At 41.5% G+C, this 18747-nt stretch overlaps 1 protein-coding gene across 4 annotated transcripts; it reads right to left on the bottom strand.

Annotated features, from left to right (window-relative positions):
- Positions 1 to 212: 212 nt before the first annotated feature.
- LOC102682775 (D-glutamate cyclase) lies at positions 213 to 14392 on the bottom strand. 4 transcript variants are annotated; one of them, XM_069193355.1, is made up of 12 exons: positions 14240 to 14391; positions 13980 to 14091; positions 13645 to 13798; positions 12526 to 12724; positions 11282 to 11432; positions 10883 to 11005; positions 8539 to 8739; positions 7609 to 7869; positions 6619 to 6718; positions 5337 to 5485; positions 2388 to 2539; positions 213 to 1427 (listed from the first exon to the last, which is right to left on the bottom strand). In XM_069193355.1, exons 2-12 carry the CDS (start codon positions 14080 to 14082, stop codon positions 1296 to 1298), a joined length of 1725 nt encoding a protein of 574 aa, XP_069049456.1. In that variant the 5' UTR covers positions 14083 to 14091; positions 14240 to 14391; the 3' UTR covers positions 213 to 1295. The 4 variants fall into 4 exon arrangements, with proteins under 4 accessions (XP_069049456.1, XP_006632642.1, XP_069049455.1 ...); XM_006632579.3 differs by having other exon boundaries at positions 213 to 1407; XM_069193354.1 differs by having other exon boundaries at positions 213 to 1407; positions 14295 to 14383.
- Between the last annotated feature and the right edge of the window lie 4355 nt (positions 14393 to 18747).

The raw sequence follows: 18747 nt of genomic DNA, 5'->3' as shown, positions 1-18747 counted from the left end.
AAAAGCCAATAAGTATTAAGTTCTATAGTCATGTATATTACGTAGTTGTATAGTAGCATTGGAACTACCGATTTGTCATTGGCTAGCCTAACAAAGGGAAGAAGGGAAAAATGGTAATTGTAGCATTTTTGTTATACTGTATGTTGCTTATTTGCAAAGTGAGACTTTATATTGGCGGTAAAGTTTGTAAAGTACACCATGAGGAACAAACAGACTCTCCTTAAGATTTTATGTAAAAAAACAAACAAAAAAAGAAAGATTTGTTTAGTCCACGCTTACACAACATTAATGATTAATGTCCTTAATTAGTGTGCAGATTTTCTAAGGGAGCAGCATTTTGGCAAGGCAGTGTTGAAAGTCGGGAGATATCTTAGAACAGAATGGTACAATAAATGTAAAGCAAGCAAACTTTAAATATCTGGATAGAGTCATTGAAACATTTTTTCTTTGCACTGGTTTATACTGTATGTGGAGACACACTACAGTAAACCCGATAATTTCATAAACAAAAGTTGTGCGTTGTACTCTGATTTTACTTGTAGTTGTAGTTGAGCATGTTTTCTTTTTTTCCTATATGTTTGCTTAACCCAATTTAAATACTTTCTGGTTAACAACTGATACAGGACAGGAAGATACAAGTTACAGGAAGTGTCTAATTGACGTAATTGCAACAGAAGGAGGTATGTGAAAGAATATGAACAAATTTGTGGTTGCACAGTTTTCTGAATTCAAGTGTTTGTGTACCTATTGACAAAGATATTTACTGTTGGATCATTTTATTGATTAAATAATGCAAATATACCTTATGTCTTTGCGTTGTACTACAGTATGTATGTTTAATCAAGTTATCTTCATCTTTTATTAACACTTCTATGAATAATTACCTTTACAGTCTAAAACAGACGAGCACACTGAACAACATTGTGGATTCACAAACTTTTTCCCAGCACTCCAGAATGACAGGCCTGGCCTCTAATCAGACACACAGATACTGTAAATGGAAAGAAAGTGTTCAACAACAGTGCACTTTGTGTCCCTTCTACAAGCCATGGCTGATGGAAGAAGGCAAAGTGAAATTAATGGTGTTGAAGGCTTTTTGAATCTCGGGGTTTCGTTCAATTTCAAACCAAAAAAGGAAGATCCTAGAAGCTATTCTTTAGGCTACCTCTCCCTAGACTATGAGCAGGTTGCTGACAGTGATACCCTGTGATGGGACTTGCTTTCTTGGTTGCCAAGTCAGTGGGTTCAGCAGAGCGATGCTGTGGGCTGCAGGGCGATGTCAACCAGCTGCTGGATCATAGTGGAGTGCGCATCATGGAAACGCAGGCCGTCCACCTCCAGCCCCAAATTCCCAGCAGCTCCACTGCGAACATCATATTGCTCCAGTATCTCCAGGAGCTTCTCTTCCTGCACAAGTGAGGCACAACCTTTTGTAGGTTATCAGTGTGAAATAGAGGCTGACCGTTCCTACCGAGTCACTAGGACACTAGGACACCACATCATTAGAACATCACATTACAGTGCTCCTGGTACTCAATTCTTCTGGTCTCCTAGGAGGGTTCTGTTTGCAGGTTTACAATTTTTCCCTTCTTGGTTCAAGATGATTTGAGCTGACATTTACAGTTTGTGTAATTTTACCACCTTAATCAAATTTTCAGATTTAAATCCTTTAACAATAAACGAGGTTTACATTCTGATTGCAGATCAAAGTTTTACAAGACAGATTCTCCAGAAAACACCATGTAAATATCATCATATTATTAACTATGACTACAGTAGTTAACTGATAGATATCACTTCAAACACTGTTCTTAACATATTCTAATTTAGTTTGTTTTTAAAAGTGAAAGTCATGTACGGTCTATAAAACGGGGAATTAAAAGGTTGAACCTATGTCTTTAAAATCTGGCAATTGCCACTTTGCCACTAAAATGCATATCCAAAAGAAGGAATGAAGTGGAGGAATAGAAATAGATGCTAATCTAGTAATCAATGGAACATGAAAGACTCCCATTGGATAGCTGTTTGCTCCATATCAAACCACAAAAGCAGATAAATGTAATGAATAAAACCAGACACAGTGCTGTAATTCAATGTCCCTGGGCAAAGCCAGCTTGAACTCTGTTTGCTGATTAATTACAATTAGGGGATGGAGGCTGCTTTGTTTCTGTACTGTAAGTCGCTGTGAAGTTGTACTGGTCTCTCTTACCTAAAATCAGACTACCATTAACGTACTGCCATATTTCTTTTGGCTTTACACTATCTAGAAGCCTGTGCTACCTTATGTAAAACCCTGTACGGTAGTGAATTAAACTGCTATGTCATGTGGTTCTTAACCATGTTTCCCAGTTCACATGTTTAGAAATCTTCCTTTGTCTGCAAGTTACCTTCCTGACAGAGGGCAGCGCAGAGGCCCATGAGCTGTGCTGGGTGTGTTGGGGGAACCCCACAGCCTTCCTGCGGTAGCGATCATGCACAGGACAGCAGCTAAGGATGTACAGAGCACAGGCCACTGCATAGCCACCCCAGTTAGACACTCCTGGAAAAAGGGGAAAACAAGAACTTTCGTCTTCGAAAGTACACAAAGCACCTGTGAATTTCCTGTTTTGTGGAACCTAATTTCCTAATGTTCAAGCTCATGAGTCTGAGAATGAAGCTATTGCATTTTATTGGGCAAGCTGATGTGTAAAGAAGAAACTAAATTTCAGTTCCTGTAAATTTTCTGGTGGTAAAATGATACAAACATGAGAAACTAGCCCCTCACTTTTTTTCTATCTTGTCTACAGGTGATAATTTAAGTTGTTTCACGGAGTGAAACTAATTCTCATCCATCCATTATCAATAACAACATAATCTCATACAGGCTTGAAGTGAGCTAGAAACTAACCCAGCAGACAATGGGCACAAGGCCAAACACTCCTTGCCTGGAACACCAGTCGATTGCTAAGCCCACAGACTAGGTGAGGGGGAGGGGAATTTGGAAACAATAACTCACCTAGACAGCATGTCTCTGGACTGTGTGAGGAAACTGGAGCACCTAGTTAAATTTGACATGAACATGCCAACTCTTCACAGAATTGAACCCGGGGCTCCAAAAATTGGGTAGGAACAGCACTTACCACCTCACCACTATGCTTCCAAACAGGCATCTCATTTCTCTAAAGTCATTTTTGAATGAGAGACTATGCATGTGTAGAAAACAACAATTACTATGTATTTCTGGAGTTAGAAAAAAGTAGGACATATTTTGCACTGGGGCAAAATGTTTAGAGAATTATCTGTTATCTTCAGATTCTGGTTTTATCTGCTGGTTTTGTAGCTTGATGTTAAATAGTCCAGTAAAGGCAGTTTTACAAATGAGAGGTAGCCCTTCAGCCTCCAGACTTCTCAGGAACCTTATTTTATTCTTATGTCTTTGTAATGGGATCTATTCCAGGCTTTGCAACAGTAAATAGAGGTAGTGGTTACCCTCAAATCAGCATAATTTTGTCTTTGCAGTCATTTTAATTGTGGGTATGGAGATCACTGTTTACATCTCCGTGACTGAGACCTCTAATTCAAATTTACTGCAAGCCAAATTTTTTTTACAAATACTGAAAGTCTCAAACAGGAAGCTGTCTTAGTCTTGGAAAATGACTGCAAACAAGCTCTAACAGACCAGCTGGAGTAGGACCCCTGTAAAGAGTGGTGGCTCTGTGGCTAAGGATCTGTGTCTGATGCTGGTTCAAATCCTGTGGCTGATTGAGAAATCCTACTCCATTGGGTCCTGATTTTTTTACAAAGCTGCCTCAAAGCATTGAGCAACACAAAATGCATTTCTCAACATTGTTTCCCACCATGTTTCCACTCATTCAGTATTTTTAGCAACTACTTGTGCTGCAACAGCGGAGCTGATGGCAAGATGGCAACAAATACTACTTACTTGTTAACTCGGTAGACAGATCACGTTGGCATGTTTCTGCAGTGAGATGTCTGCTGCACAACCTGTACTTATTTGCTTGAACATCACATTCCATTAGTCATTACAGTAACGAGCGAGCAGGAAGGGCAGCTTTTCGTCACAATTTGTGGGAACTCGAATGCGAATTTGTGACAACGGGGTGACTTACAGGACTTTCACAAAGTTGCGCTTAATTTGAAATTTGTATTTTTTTTTCTAGAATGTCAATTCATTTATTTTGAAACTGAGATTTAATAACCGGTCTGAGAAATTGGGACCGCAATTCCCCTTCAAGTAATGTCTGTTTGGAGCCACACTGTGGCATTTCGAAGCCATGACCATGTGTAGTGTACTGGAACACCTGTCCTACTTTACACAGGTGAGTTGAAATTCAGTAAATTAATTTGAAGGAGCACAGATGTCCACCAAAGGTGATTTTGAGACAATTCCTCAATTCAGTTTTAAGACATTTCCATGGAACAGTCTCACAGTCAGATTTCAGTTATACTATGAATAATCAAAAAGCATTTCAGTCTTGCTTCTGTCCTAAGGCCTCTGTACTCTGTTAGCACTGGACATAGAATCCTATTAGTACTTGTCTCACTGTCACTGACTGAATGTAACAACCTGCAGTGACTAACAATGTACTGTTCATGTAATGTGTAATGTGCAGAAGATCTTTTGACCTGTTTCAGATCCCTCAGGCTGCACTGAGTGTGGGCTGGGAAAGTGTCACCTGTATGGTACCACTGATGAATGTTATTCTGGTTTAAGCAAGTTTTCATGAGCTTCATTTCCTCCAGTTGTAGATGGAGGAACACAGCACACACAGGAACTCACAACTTCATCACAATTATTCTGATGGGTAAACGATGGGTCCTTTAACAAGATATCCATCCATCCATTTTCAAACCACATCTTCTCATTCAGGGTTGCAGGGGAGCAGCAGCCTACTCTGGCAGGCAATAGGGCACAAGGCAGGGTACACTATATCCTGGACCCGATGCCAGTCTATTGTAGAACACACGCAGACACAGTAATTGCGCACACTCACAGCTAGGGTCAATTTCCCAGGAGTCAATTAACCTCCAGGTATGTTTTCAAAATGCGGGAAGAAACCGGAGTTCCTGAAGGTAACCCATGCGAACATGGAGAGAGCATACAAACTCCACACAGACAGCATCTCAGGTCTGGAATTAAACCCAGGGCTCCAGCACTGCAAGGTAGCACTGCTGCCCACTGTACCAAGATGCCTCCTTACCTGAGAGGCCCATAGTTGCTGATTACATTTTTAAAGTTTAATTCTTTTAAAAATGATCTTATTGATTAATAGGAGACATTTGTCAAGGGAAATTAAAGACTGCTTAAAATAATTATGCTGCTTCTCTTCCCATACCTGTGGTGGTGATTCCTGGGATGGACCTGGCAGTTGTGAACAGAGTGTCAATGGGATCCACCAGGTGTTGAATATTCACTTTCCTGGCGTTGTTGTAGTTCCCATCTGCAGCCATGCTGGCACGCTCTATTGCCACCAAGTGGTCATACCTGAGGAGGGCAATGAAATACCTTTCCATTCTAGTCAGGACAGGTTTAATCCCATTCAGCCGTATTGCAACAGCTTTCTGGCAGGCAGTTTTAATTGATTTATAAATACGCCTGTCAGTTCTGAGGCAAAACCAATTTTTTTCTTACTGAAAAGACCAAATGCATCCTTTGACATGATCCTGCGACCTCTAGTGAAGCTACAAGCAATGAAATTACACATATAGAAAAACACACTTGTTCAATGACAACCAAAGAAGACAGCACCACAAAGACCTTTTTCCTTTCTCTGAAATATGCTCAACTGCACAATGACCAATACAATTGGATTTATTTTATTATCTTACCTGTGAAATGATAGAGCCCTTTATTTTGTTGTGTGCACAATGGCACAATAAAGCTGTAAGGACGGGGAAGGGTTACTTAGATATTGTACATGTCATAACAGTAATCACCTGTGTGTAAAGGCGTCTGATCTTTTTTTCTCAGACTCGCCAGTTAAGCAATCTACACACAAGGCACTGCAGTCCTGGCAGCTGTTGTCATCAAAGTTTACAAAAAACAGTGGTGAATTTTCAGTTCAGGTTGCTTCGGTTTAGCCCGTTTCAAGTTCTTACTTCAGCTGGCTAATTTTCTATCAGGGACCTTCTTATCTAGACCTTAGGCAATAGATGCAATGATTCTTGTAGGCCCCCTGAAGACTTCAAATGAAAAGTTCTGTATAACTGCAAAGTTTAGTTAACTCTCATATTTATTTGTTGTACTGATAGTTAAATACAGAAGAGGAGTTTTTAACTCTCGCTTACATACTGTATGTGTCTCTACCCAGACCTTCAATTTGCGTAGTTCTTTTGCATCCCTCCTTCACCCCATCTTAGCCCTTGTAGCAACTCCCCAGCTCACTGTGCGTAATACTAAAAGGGAGAGGGGGAGAGGTTGGGCAGCATATCCTCTCAGATAGGCAGCCAATCCCTCAGCATGCTCAGATTTCAGACATATTTGTCTCTCTGTTGCATTCCTTAGGATCTAACAGAACTACTGAAACCACCTGAAGCTCATATGGTAATTGTTTGTAAACCATCTAGAATTTGAATGATTTTTTGTCAACTAAAAAAGTACAAAATCTTGTCTGCTACCTAGGAGCCGAAGTCTCCCCTTCCTGACAAAGGAAGCCGAAGACGGATGTGGGGCTGGTGGCCTGGAGGCTGCGGACTGGCACTTCACTGTTCAAAACACCTGGGAGGAAGAACAGGGCAGAGCTGCAAGCTCACATCCTGGGGCCACTGATATGAATCGAAACACCAAGGATGTAAGCAGAGAAGCCCAAGACTTGTTGTGGCTATCTTCTGTTTAGTACCATTTCCTGTTTTCAAAGATACTCACTGTCTGACACATGCCTATCTCTTGAGGCCTCTTTGAGATTAAAAATGACAAACTGTGTAGTTGTTGTGCTCCTACACATTTCTATGACATAAATACATAAAAAAGAATGAATAGAAATTCAGAAAGTCCTGGATTTATTGTACAGTATTTAAGGCTAATTAAGTACAGACGGTGACATTTCAGCCCCAGAGTTCTTACCAGAATTCTCAATCTGATGTAGACATTTACCAGAAAACAAGGTTTTGGACTAATTTAGAGAGTCTTACTGTTAGCCACAAATTATTTAGATCTGATGAAAGATCTTTTCGAATCAATCTGGGAGCACATGAGACCATGCATTAAGATAGTACAGCAATCTGTTCTCTATTAGTATCATTTTTCATGCTCTTAACCACATCATGTACGGGGCTGCATGTTATGTTTCCTAAGTAAAATTAGTGCTGTCTCAAGTGGTCTCCTATTAAAACATGTAAAAATGTGTGTCCTGTTTAAATTCTTCCTTCCTATAGTTAACAGCAGTATAAATTCTAAGTTCCCAATCCTTTCAATTAGCCTTTGGGATATACCCAGTGCTTTCCTCTTATGTACGAGCCGAACAGCTCTGTTTTTCATTCTGCGTATTTGAAAAGCCTGCATTTTTTCACTGTGTCTGGGGATGTGTGATCGATACTGGTGTCTGGTAGGTGATAAGGTAATTTTAGATCACAGCTGTGTGTCAGATTCGAGAGAGCGGCTGACAATACCTTGATCAACAGCGTCATGTATAATTCTTTTGCTGAAGTCAAAGGCCCGGTTGTCAGTTACTATGACGACCTGCTTGTTTAAAACCTGCAGCATGGTTGCCATGGCAAGAGCCCCAGGAAGCCCGTCGGTCTCCTCAGGGGGATTCCGGTTGTAGAGGGTTGGAAAGCCAGTGGTAATGAGGACTGAGTTTGCGTGAGACAGGGATAGGCAGGCCTTGAGGAGCTCATTTGGAAGGAACAAAGCTCTATTTCCTCTCTGACCTGGAAAATAACAAGCAAGGAGATGGAGATTGTTTGAGATAGCCCCCTTCATGCTGTCCTGAATAGGTAAGGGGTGTCATCTTATCTAGTATTTTTTGAACTGTTGGAGGAAACCCATGTGGGCCCCAGCTCTGCAAGGCAGCAATGCTAACCAGCATGCCACCTGGCTTTCATCTTAACCTCTACTTTTTCCTTTGAAGCTTGCATGCTGCTGCTGCTCCCCTCTCAAAAAGTTAAATGTTATAACACCTGTAGCCCCTTCTCTTCTGAGTGATCGTAGACAGAACAAGCTGTTGGGTATATACTGTAAGTGCTATGGGCATATGGAAACAAGTTTCAATCCATTCCTGTTGAACTTTTCTAAGTGCAGAGCCAATCTATATGTATGTACAGTGTATGTCCACCCACACGAGGTGCGATTGTCCATCTGTCTATAGCACTAGTATCTGGGACATACATATAGGCTCTTTGCATGACTGTCTCGAACCTTGCATGAGGCTGATCAGCTTGGATGAAGCAATGTTTCTATATAGGTTCATGCTTTCTTGTAGGTCGAGCTCAACGCATAATATCTCTCTGTCAAGGCTACTGCCATGGGGAAAAGCTCTGTGTGTTCTCTGGCCAATAGCCGATCTGTTTTCCTTACGAACAGGGGGACTGCCTTCGCACCTGGTTCAGTCCTGATAAGTGTCTCCAGGGCTCTGATCCGCTGGACTGCTGAGGCTGAGACCAGGCTGTAGTGCAGGGGCTCCCGGGCAACGCGGAAGGCAAGAGGGGTGTCAGCAGCACTGGGCCTGGGAGCAGAGGCCCTCTCTTCACAGTCACTGAGGAACATGCAGCCGGGGGAGTGAGTGAAGGCCAAGGGGGACTCTGCCTCAGGAGAAAGACATAACCGAGGACAAATAACTCACATTTTCCAAAGGGACTAAACACACATTTCATAGTTCTGATATATAAGATTTTATTACAAGAATTTCTTAGAAATATATTAAGGATTCATTGCTTCATGACACCTGGACATGTTACTATTCTGCTTGTTCAAGGCAGTGTAAAAGTTTTGGGTAAGTGCTCTAAATAAAAAAAGGTTTTCAGCTGTCTTTGATATTTGAAATATGTATTACACTTTCCTTTCGAGTAACAACATCTAAAAACTGTAGACTTTATAAATGATTCTCTGAGTCAGCAGCTATATCACTTTGTAACTCACAACTGGCAACTCCCTGGAGCTCAGCAGGTGTGAGCCTGGTCAGTACCTGGATGGGAGACCTCCTGGGAAAAATCAAGGTTGCTGCTGGAAGAGGTGTTAGTGGGGCCAGTAAGGGGTGCTCACCCTGTGGTCCATGAGGATCCTAATACCCCAGTATAGTGACAGGGACACTATACTATAAAAAGGCAACATCCTTTGGATGAGATCCAACTGAGGTCCTGACTCTGTGTGGTCATTAAAAATCCCAGGGTGTTTCTATAAAAGAGTAGGGGTGTAACCCTGGTGTCCTGGCCAAATTTCCCATTGGCCTTTACCAGTCATGGCCTCCTAATAATCCCCATCTTCAAACTGGCTTCATCACTCTGTTCTCCTCCCCACCAATAGCTGGTGTGTGCTGAGCATGCTGGCACACTATGGGTGCCGTCGCATCATCCAGGTGGGGCCTGCACATTGGTGGTGGTGGAGGGGAGTACCCATTACCTGTAAAAGCACTTTGAGTGTCCAGAAAGGTGCTATATAAGTGTAAGCAATTATTTTTATGAACAATTCATAACCATTTTATTAATCATATTACAATGCTGAGGGTTTTGCAGAAACAGCAAAAGGGTTACAACTTTGTTTTTTTCAATTATGAAATTTATAAATGATGCCTCATTCCTGACCAGTTCTAGTGCAAGTGTTCACATTACTCCTGTCCTGGAGTCCTTGCACTGGCTTCCGGTCAAATTCTGTGTAGACTTTAAAATCCTCATGCTCACCTATAAGGCTCTACATGGCTTGGCACCTCAGTGCCTGTCTGAACTTTTATCGCCCTACTCCCCACCTCGCAGCCTCCGCTCTTCAAATTCTGCCCTCCTTACTGTCCCCCAAGCCCGTCTACATTGTATGGGTGACAGGGCCTTTTCCTTTATGCCCCCAAGCTCTGGAACTCTTTGCCCAAGGATGTCAGAGAGTCACCTTCTCTAAACTCCTTCAAATCCAGACTCAAAACCCTCTTCTTCAGAAAAGCCTTTACTTAACTGGTTCCATTCTTCACCCCTCTGCTCTTCTTAGTACCACCATCCATGGTCTCCTCTATATATTGTAATTGTGTCTTATCTTGTGTATTCTCCTTGTTTATTGTTGTATTCTTCTTATTTATTGTTGTCATCCTGTAAAGCGCTTTGAGAAGCCACCTTTAAAGGCACTATATAAAATAAAGTTTATTATTATTATTATGGTTTCAAAAGAGAATCTGGTTGCTGACAGGGGAGTATCTAAATATCATATGCATTGGTGTTATGTAATCACTTACAATGTGCTCCTAAAGGCGCTCAATATGCAAGTGGAGGATAATGCCACACTAAAATAAAAGTGAAACACACAGCCCCCCTTCAGCTCCCTTCCAGCCATTTGCAGTTGAGGAATTCAATCTTTCTGTTCTTTTTAGCATGGGGTCTCAGCCTGTTCTTTTTTGCAGCCAAGGTGCTACGTCAGATCCTCACTAATGCCTTCAATATATATGATGAAGTATATCTTGGGCCTTCTTCTGGTCTTTGAGGTGTGAGGTGCATAATACAGTACTTTCCCACTCTAACAGGTAAAAAAGTATGCACTCCAATGAACATTCCTTAGAACTGTTCTATGGGATTCCTGAGGCTTAAAACACGGCGAAAGCATGTTTTAATCTGAGGAAACCAAACCAAAAGGCAAGGACAAACAACACAAACGTGAAAAGTCTCCACATATTTGCCTCTGTAAGTTTTCAGGGAAGAATTTAGAAGAATTTTGTACTGGGAGTGTAAGAATGAAGACCCCCGTACTCACTACAGCTCCGCACAGCCTCTACTCCTGTCACCCCACAGGCCCAGAACACGGGCACGTCCCCGGGCTGCAGCTCCACTGCGTCCCCATAGTCTGGCCGGCTCAAGTCCTCGACCCCAATCAGGCCTGGGGAAAGGGAAGAGAAAAAGAGAGCAGCTCCCGAAACAGAGCAGTATACAAGCAGCATCCTCTCTTTCAATGAAATTTTACATAGGCGTCCCCTACACAAGAAGCTTAGAAGATTCCCTGAGATGCTCTGGGAAATGGGTGAATAAGATCCTCATGTGACTACACTACTAACATTCAAACAAGGAAGATGGGTTGCCTGACTTTCTCTCGTTTATAACCCTTCATTGTTGTGTGCCCAGGCATGCCAGAATGGAAGAGGAAGTTTTTGGTGACCTGGGTATCCGATGTGAACTGGAGCTCCATGGACGTCACTGGCGGGGTGTGTAGCCTGAGTTGCCGCGTCCAGCATTCCCTCTGGCACCGGCCTCATGGTCACCACCAGGGGGCACTGGAATCTGCCCACCCCACAGCAAGGCACTGAGGTCTGCACAGACACATTTTCACATTCATAGACTGCATCTCTTCCTTGCTTTGGTTTAGTTTCAATATAATGAAGCTGAAATTATTGTTGATTTGGAAATCAGAATATCACAAGGAGGGAAAAAAACAAATGATGCCACCTCAGATCAGCTCAGAAATTGACCAAAGGAAGCTACAGATACTGGAACTTTAAGGACCAAGTCTATTTATATCTACAATTCAAAAGGCTCCACTCAAATTTTTGCTTCACTGAGTGATAGAAAGCACAGAAATGTGCATCAGATATGTAAGGATGTGTAAAATAAATTTCTGTGCACACAAATCACTTAAAATTACTTCTAATATGACATAGTCTCATTGTGAACACAGATGATGTCAGTCAAAAAGAGAGAATTGTCTCCAACTGCCTGTAAATTGTTAAACAAATGCTTATTACATTTTGTCCAGGTTTCTGCAGAGTACAGTAGGACCTCTGGTGTTCAGGTGTATTAGTGAGAATACAGTATATGATCAGTAACATCACATACACATTCAGTACCTATTAATCTAATTCAGTCACAGTGCCCTGGAGTATGTCCTATTTCATTGGACAGAAGGCAGGATACGCCCTGGATGGGATACCAGTCCATTGCAGGGAGCAAACTGACACAAACACAATGAAGGGAAATTGTATATTGATTCTATGTATGTATATATGTTTTTAATGCAAACACATCAGAGTTGTTTTTTTTACAGAAGCCACTTAACCTACTAGCATGTCTTTGGACTGTTTGAACTCCACACAGATACTGAAGCAACCAGAAATCAAACCACTGTACCATCTTGCCACCCATCATCAGTAACAACTGTTTCATAATAATTGAATGTTTTTTTTTTATTTAGACTTAAATAAGACTGGCTGGAATTGATGGAATTGTGTTCTCCTGCATGAGAGAAAAACTGATTCAGTATTATTTTTGCAGCTGTTCTTCAATTTGAAGCCTCAGCTCATCAAGTTGAAACAAAAAACAAAAGGAAAAAAAGTGAAGAATGTTCTGATTTTGTGCAGATTTACAACTGGCAGTTCTGGTGCTCAGAAGACGTCCCTTTTAGCTTGCCTTGTACATGCTGACGTTACGGTCCTGTTCCACATTCCGGACTGGGATTCCTGCCTGCCGCAAGGTTTGCTCAAAGCTGAAGCTGCAGCCCAAGTAGAAAGTCACCATATCCTCAAACTCTTCTGAGTGTGACATCAGACTCGGAATACTGCCAGCAAAGTTCCCATTTTCAAACATGCAATACTCAGGGCAGTCTGTTCTGGAAAAGTAAAGGTTTTCTTTCATGGGACAGATTGGGCTGGAACCCAGTTCATATGTAATCAACGACTGATTATTAAGACATTTTTGCATATGCTTTTTATAAGTAAAAAAATACTTTTGTTTACTCATTTCTAGAATTTTATTGTCTGATTTTGTTCTCAAAATTCATAAAGTTTATCTTACAGATGATGTTGGGTAAAACATAATAGGGTTGATTCTGACTTTGAGGCGTTCAGGCATAGTCCAAAAAATGGTAGCTTTACACCATAGGCTCCTCACAGACACTAAATGTTCACACCAACAGCTCTTCTCGTACTGAACAGGATTACTACTGCTGCATCACATCATCAGTAGGGTATGAGTGTCGTGTCTAGGTTACCCTACCTAGTCCTTCCCACCATGAATGAGGGGCATTCTGATAATGCCTGGACAGTCCGTGTACTTACAGGAATTTCAAAGTTAAAAATATCATTAGTAATACTGTTCAGAAACTGCTTTGTCTTTTACTGAAATTTATAAATGACACTGTTACAGATATAAAGCCAAAGGTATCCTCTCCCCCGTTAATGTTAAACATTTTCTGCCTTTTACAGAAGGAAAACAACCTTAAACCTTGTCAAACTTTAACCCACGTAGTTTAGTTATAACCTTAGGAAATTTAAATTCCTTCCTAGAGTGAAATTTAAACTAGAGATTCCAGTTTTTAGCAAAGTATTGTAACTCAGCATTTGCCTATGATTTTATTCTGGGGTGTACTTACTGTATATATAACAAAATAGCAAGGTTGCGCATTATTTTAAAAACAATAAAAATAAGGAATCTGTGGTATCTTCATGTGCTTAATGATTTCCATGCTGAAATTACTGTGCTGTTGCTGCCTTTTCTGCACCTTGGGCAGTGTACCTGTAAAACACATACCTAATATCAGAATCTTCTGCCAGTTTCGGGCAGGTCCACTCTCCTGGCGGGCTCCGGTACAGTAGAGGCAAGGGGCCGTTGTTGGCATGGCTGAAAGCTTCAAAATCATCGGCCAACGTCTTGTGCAGAATCACAATATTGGCTTGCTTGTATCCTTCAATGACAAGTTTCAATCGGAGTCCTGCTTTTACAACAAACGACCTCTGAAAATATGTCATAACCAATCTGACCAAAGAAGGAGCGTTTGAATATAAAGCGATAAAACAAGGGGAGGGAGTAAAAAAATGTTACCAGCAGAAATCTCCCCCAAAATAAAGAAGGCGGCTCCGCGTTACCTGCAGCTATCCCAGAAGTGTTCTTGATTCCATGGTTTTTGCTTCGGATGAGTGCACGGATAGCTGCCGGGTGGGAATGTTGCAGGGATTTGGCGCACAACATTGTTGCAGTCTTCGTGGAAGAAAGAAAAGGTAAGTTTGCAATGGGGTCAAAAAACCCCAAACGCGATAACCTTTTCTCCTGCCTGCTGAAAAACATGCTTAGATTGGGAAATCACAGCAAGCTCACTTGAAATTCAAAATGTTCTGTAGTCCCTTACCGTACTCTGGAACCAGGACAGCAGCGATCTTAGTTCTCTTAGCAATATCGAATACCTTTCTTGATTGACAACGGCAGGACAATGCGCGATCCAGGTAAAGTGCAGTGGTTTCTAAAGAGGATTTGTGTATTAAAAGTCTCAGAAGTTAAAGGCACACTTTATTGAAGCTGTGGGAGTAATGTATTAACTTATCTGTTTCGGAATGACTGGTTCAGGAGTTACTCTATTGCCCTGAGAATATGCTGCATCTACAGTACCTATAGATGACTGTAATGCAATCCGTGTGTTTTTGTGCAGTCATTTGCCTTTCAGTGTTGTTTTATGCATGCTGCAGTAAGGTCAATGGTAGTGTCACTGGTATATTATTCCTTGGTAATGGAGGTGTACAGATGACTTGTCTGGAGCTGCCACCTGGCTCCCTGATCACCCTGACACCTTCAGACAGGGCAGATTTTTCTCCTGAATGAAAATCCAAGTCGAACAATAATTGTTTCCTAAATAGTAGAAGGAAGAAGTAGAAAGCAGAAAGAAGAAATGTAACGTTTTCTTCATGTACATTGTGTCAAGAGTTTCTCTATGGCTGAAACATTGTTTTCCTCCTTTCTTTTTCTTTTTTCAGTAGGGAAGCTATCTTCACTTGTTCCTTTGCAGGCAACATATACTGATGCAGCACCCCACTAGAATCTATATGCACATATACTTTTATTATATGTATTTATAAATACGTATACTGTAGTTATAAGGGAACAAGTAATTGGTTTATTCCATGCTGAAAAGAGAAGAGAGAAAACACATAGTTTCTGCTGTGAATCCCTCTTCAGGTGTGAGAAAGAGGGCAGGCAGCAAAGATTAAATAGCATAGAAGAACAAAAGCTGGGAGAGGGGAGGAGGCAGGAGGGGCAGAGAGGCAGAGAGGCCACTCAGAAAGTGCAAAGTGGAGAGGGGTGAAGAAAGGTGTGAAGTCAAAAACCTGCATGAGAATAGAGAAGATTACACAAAAATAAATCAGTAATTAAGAGAAGGAGGAAGGTGTGAACCGAGTTTCAGGGTGAGTTTAGTTTCTGTAGTCTTTCTGCTATGGGAGTTGAGAAACCCTTCTTTGAAAACAGAGACAGGGAGATCAGTGTGATCATGGCCGTAAGAGGTGAAATGAGAAACTATGGGCTTGGAGAAATCTTTAATCTTCACAGCCCTAACAATGTTCTCTGAAGCGGTCTCCTAGTCTCCTCCGGTTTCCCCAATGTACATACAGTAGCTGGGCATTTTTTGCAGGAGATACAGTAAATGAGGTTGCTGGAGGTACATGATGCTGGATGATCCAGAAATGACCTGAGGGGTCCTGAATGAGAGTGTTGTTAGATATGTATTTGCAGGTGATGAGGAAAGTTCTGTTGCAGGGGAAGGTTCCTGGTGGGGCTGATGGCCGAGTACGGTCAAGGGAGCTGTGAACCAGAAGTTTATGTAGATTGGATGGTCGGCGGTAAGAGATGATTGGGTGGTCAGAAAAAAGGGTACAGATGGAGGGATTGTCCTGTAAAATGGAGTAGTTGTTAATAATGGTCCTGGGGATAGAAAGTGTGTTAGAGTGGTAGGGAAGCACCAAAGGAATGCGGTTGTGAGACCGGGACTTCTCTGTTGAGTTGATGAGCTGAGGGCTGTTTTTGGCCCACGTGAGGGCCCTATCTATAACATTGGTGGGGTATCCTCTGTTGATGAAAAATGAATGCATTTTGAGTGCTTGGTTCTGGAAATCGATGTCGTCACTGCAGAGTCAACGTAACCTGAGGAACTGTGAAAAAGGGAGAGTGTTTTTTGTGTGAGTGCGGTGAAAAGAGCTGTACAGGAGATAGCTGTGTGAAAATGTGGGTTTGTAATAGACCGAGGTAGAGAGTCGTGGATGGTTAATAGATAAATTTACGTCTAGAAACGGATGGTGGAAGATGTTAACTGAATATTTAAGGGACGGGTGAGAGTTAATAAAATTGATGCAGGAAGTTCTTTAGCTGGTCATTAGAGCATGTAGCAGCACCGATGCAGTCATTGATGTATCGCTTGTAGAGTTCATTGACAAAGCCAGTATAGGAAGCAAAGAAGTGTTCTTCTACCCAGACGACAAATAGGTAGGTCCCATCCTGGTGCCCATGGGGACTCCACTAACCTGCTGATAAAAAAGGTTATTGAAAGAGAACACATTGAGTGTGAAAACAAATTCCGCAAGATGCACTAGAGTGTGGGTGGGTGGATTGAGCTCTGCGCGTTTGTCTAACATGTGCTTGAGGGCTGTAAGACCATCATTGTGGGGAATGACGGTGTAGAGAGACGTGATATCCATGGTAAAAGTGTAGCATTCTGGACCCTGAAATTGGAAATCATTGAAAATTTGGAGGGCATGGTTGGTGTCCTTTATATATAAGGGAAGCATTTCAACCAGCGGTCTCATAAGGCTGTTGAGAAAAGAAGAGATGAGTGTGGTCGGACAATTGCATGATGAGACAATGGGGCGTCCAGGGGTGTCGGGTTTGTGGGTTTTGGGAAGGAGATAGAATTGGGATACCTGGGGATGTTCGATGATGAGACAGTTCACCTGCTGGGGGAGCTCCTGGTTGCTAATAAAAGACTTCTGGTAGTCAGTGGTAGGATCCTGTTGGACAGGACAATAGGCAGAAGTATGAGTTAATTTTTTGGAGGCTTCCTTAATGTAAAGGTCTTTTTGCCACAAACCGCTGGTTTGATAACAATATCATCCCTATTGCAGAGAGGAGCGCCAGAATTTCTGATGTTAGACCTGTGTTTCCTAGGTGTGGGAAGGGTCTTGAGAACTTGAATGCTGCATTGGTTAATAATCAACAGGTGTAAAACGGCCTGAAGGGGGATTCCAAGAGTTCCGTTTAGGATTAATATTGTGAATGGCATCAGTGACTGGGTTGTTGTCCGCGACTGGTGAGGAGCAGTTGTCAGCAAAATGAGCTTTGAGCTGAATCTTGCGGTAGAAAGGGTTGAGGTCGACTTGGGTTTGAGGGATGTCCAGCTTCTTGGGACTTTATAATATATTTATAATACATGTATTTATTATAATATATTTATTTTAACAACATTTTTCATGTAAAATACACATTTTCTTAAAAACTGTTTATGTTGTGCCAGCAGACAAAATAAATTGTGCTGGCTAGATACAGAAAAGTTTATAGCACTACTCAACTGAAAGAATCCCAAAACTCTACTGAAATGCGCACCCTTACTACACAGTAGATGAGGTAGAGGTAAGCAGGCCCTAAGAGAGCCATGTGGCCCAGGCCTCACCTCAGCCAAGGGTGCGTGGTCCTCCACTTTAACCATTTGGCTGTGTTTCTCGACTTAAGTCCAATTTGGAACTTTTACCACATACTGTGATTCTGGACTAAAGTCCTCAGCTGTGAAAAAACACCCCCCCTTTCAGTGCTGAATCTACCTTTCTTTAGAAGTTTCAAAATGCCCACCTTAATCTTCCCATCGTGCCATTCTGTATATTAAAATATTTTTTACCCTTCTTCCCAAACAATGAGGGGACCTCACAATGTGAAATGGCCCAGGCCTCATCTGAGCTCATGGAGGGCCTGGAGGTAAGAAATTACTTCAATGATGGAATTAAGGGCACAACAGACTGAGCAAACCCAAAGTGGAATTCAGTCGTGATGCCAGGGTTAATATCCCTACTCTTATGAACAGTGTCAGGGGATCTTTAATGACTAAGTAGGAAGGACATAAACTTTTTGTATGCACAGCATAATAAAACAAAACTAGTAAAATCTACGTGTTTCCTTGGAAATTTTGCAAGAATAGTACAGTAATTATTTTCCCACCAGGTCTTAGGGACGGGTGAGGCAGCTTTTCCCCGTAGACCAGAAGATGGCACTGTGGGAGCCCAGTTTCGACTTGAGAGTCCACAACCCCTGGGTCGACCCTGAATGCGGTTTTGCCACATAGCGTCAGTTTGTGTGTGAAAAAAACGATAGGGTTAAAATATAATCAGTATTGCCTCTTTCTAAGAAAAATTAAAAACAAACAAAATAAAATAAAATAAACAAGTATTGCCTCTTTCTGTGCTGCTGCTGTAGTGCTTCCTGCGCCACCTGGGATTCACAGGTCATAGGAGAGGTGCGTTTACTAAATACTTAAGTTAATTGTTTTTATTATGTATTTAAAATGTTATTTACAGTACAGTATTTTAGTGATGGTTTGTAACTGTTTAAAGTGAAAACAGTTGTCACCCCTCCCACTTTGCGACTCAAATAAGAACGGAAGTTCTACTACTATAATTTGCATTGATAAAACGTGTGTAAGCTATAAAATCAATAAGAAATTAACGAAATAAATAAGAAATGAATCATGACCAAAATGTCAAAAAATACGGTGCAGTTATTGATGCTATAAATAAATAATGTCTCCACCGATCCTTAAACGTGGATTGACATTTGTTTAATTGAAGTGGCACTTATACAGTATATAACTGCATTTGTCGTGTGTGAATG

This window comes from Lepisosteus oculatus, chromosome 8 (assembly GCF_040954835.1).
Source record: "Lepisosteus oculatus isolate fLepOcu1 chromosome 8, fLepOcu1.hap2, whole genome shotgun sequence".
NCBI lineage: Eukaryota > Metazoa > Chordata > Actinopteri > Semionotiformes > Lepisosteidae > Lepisosteus > Lepisosteus oculatus.
The sequence above is the reverse complement of the archived record's forward strand: the minus strand, read 5'-3'. Positions and strand labels throughout refer to the sequence as shown.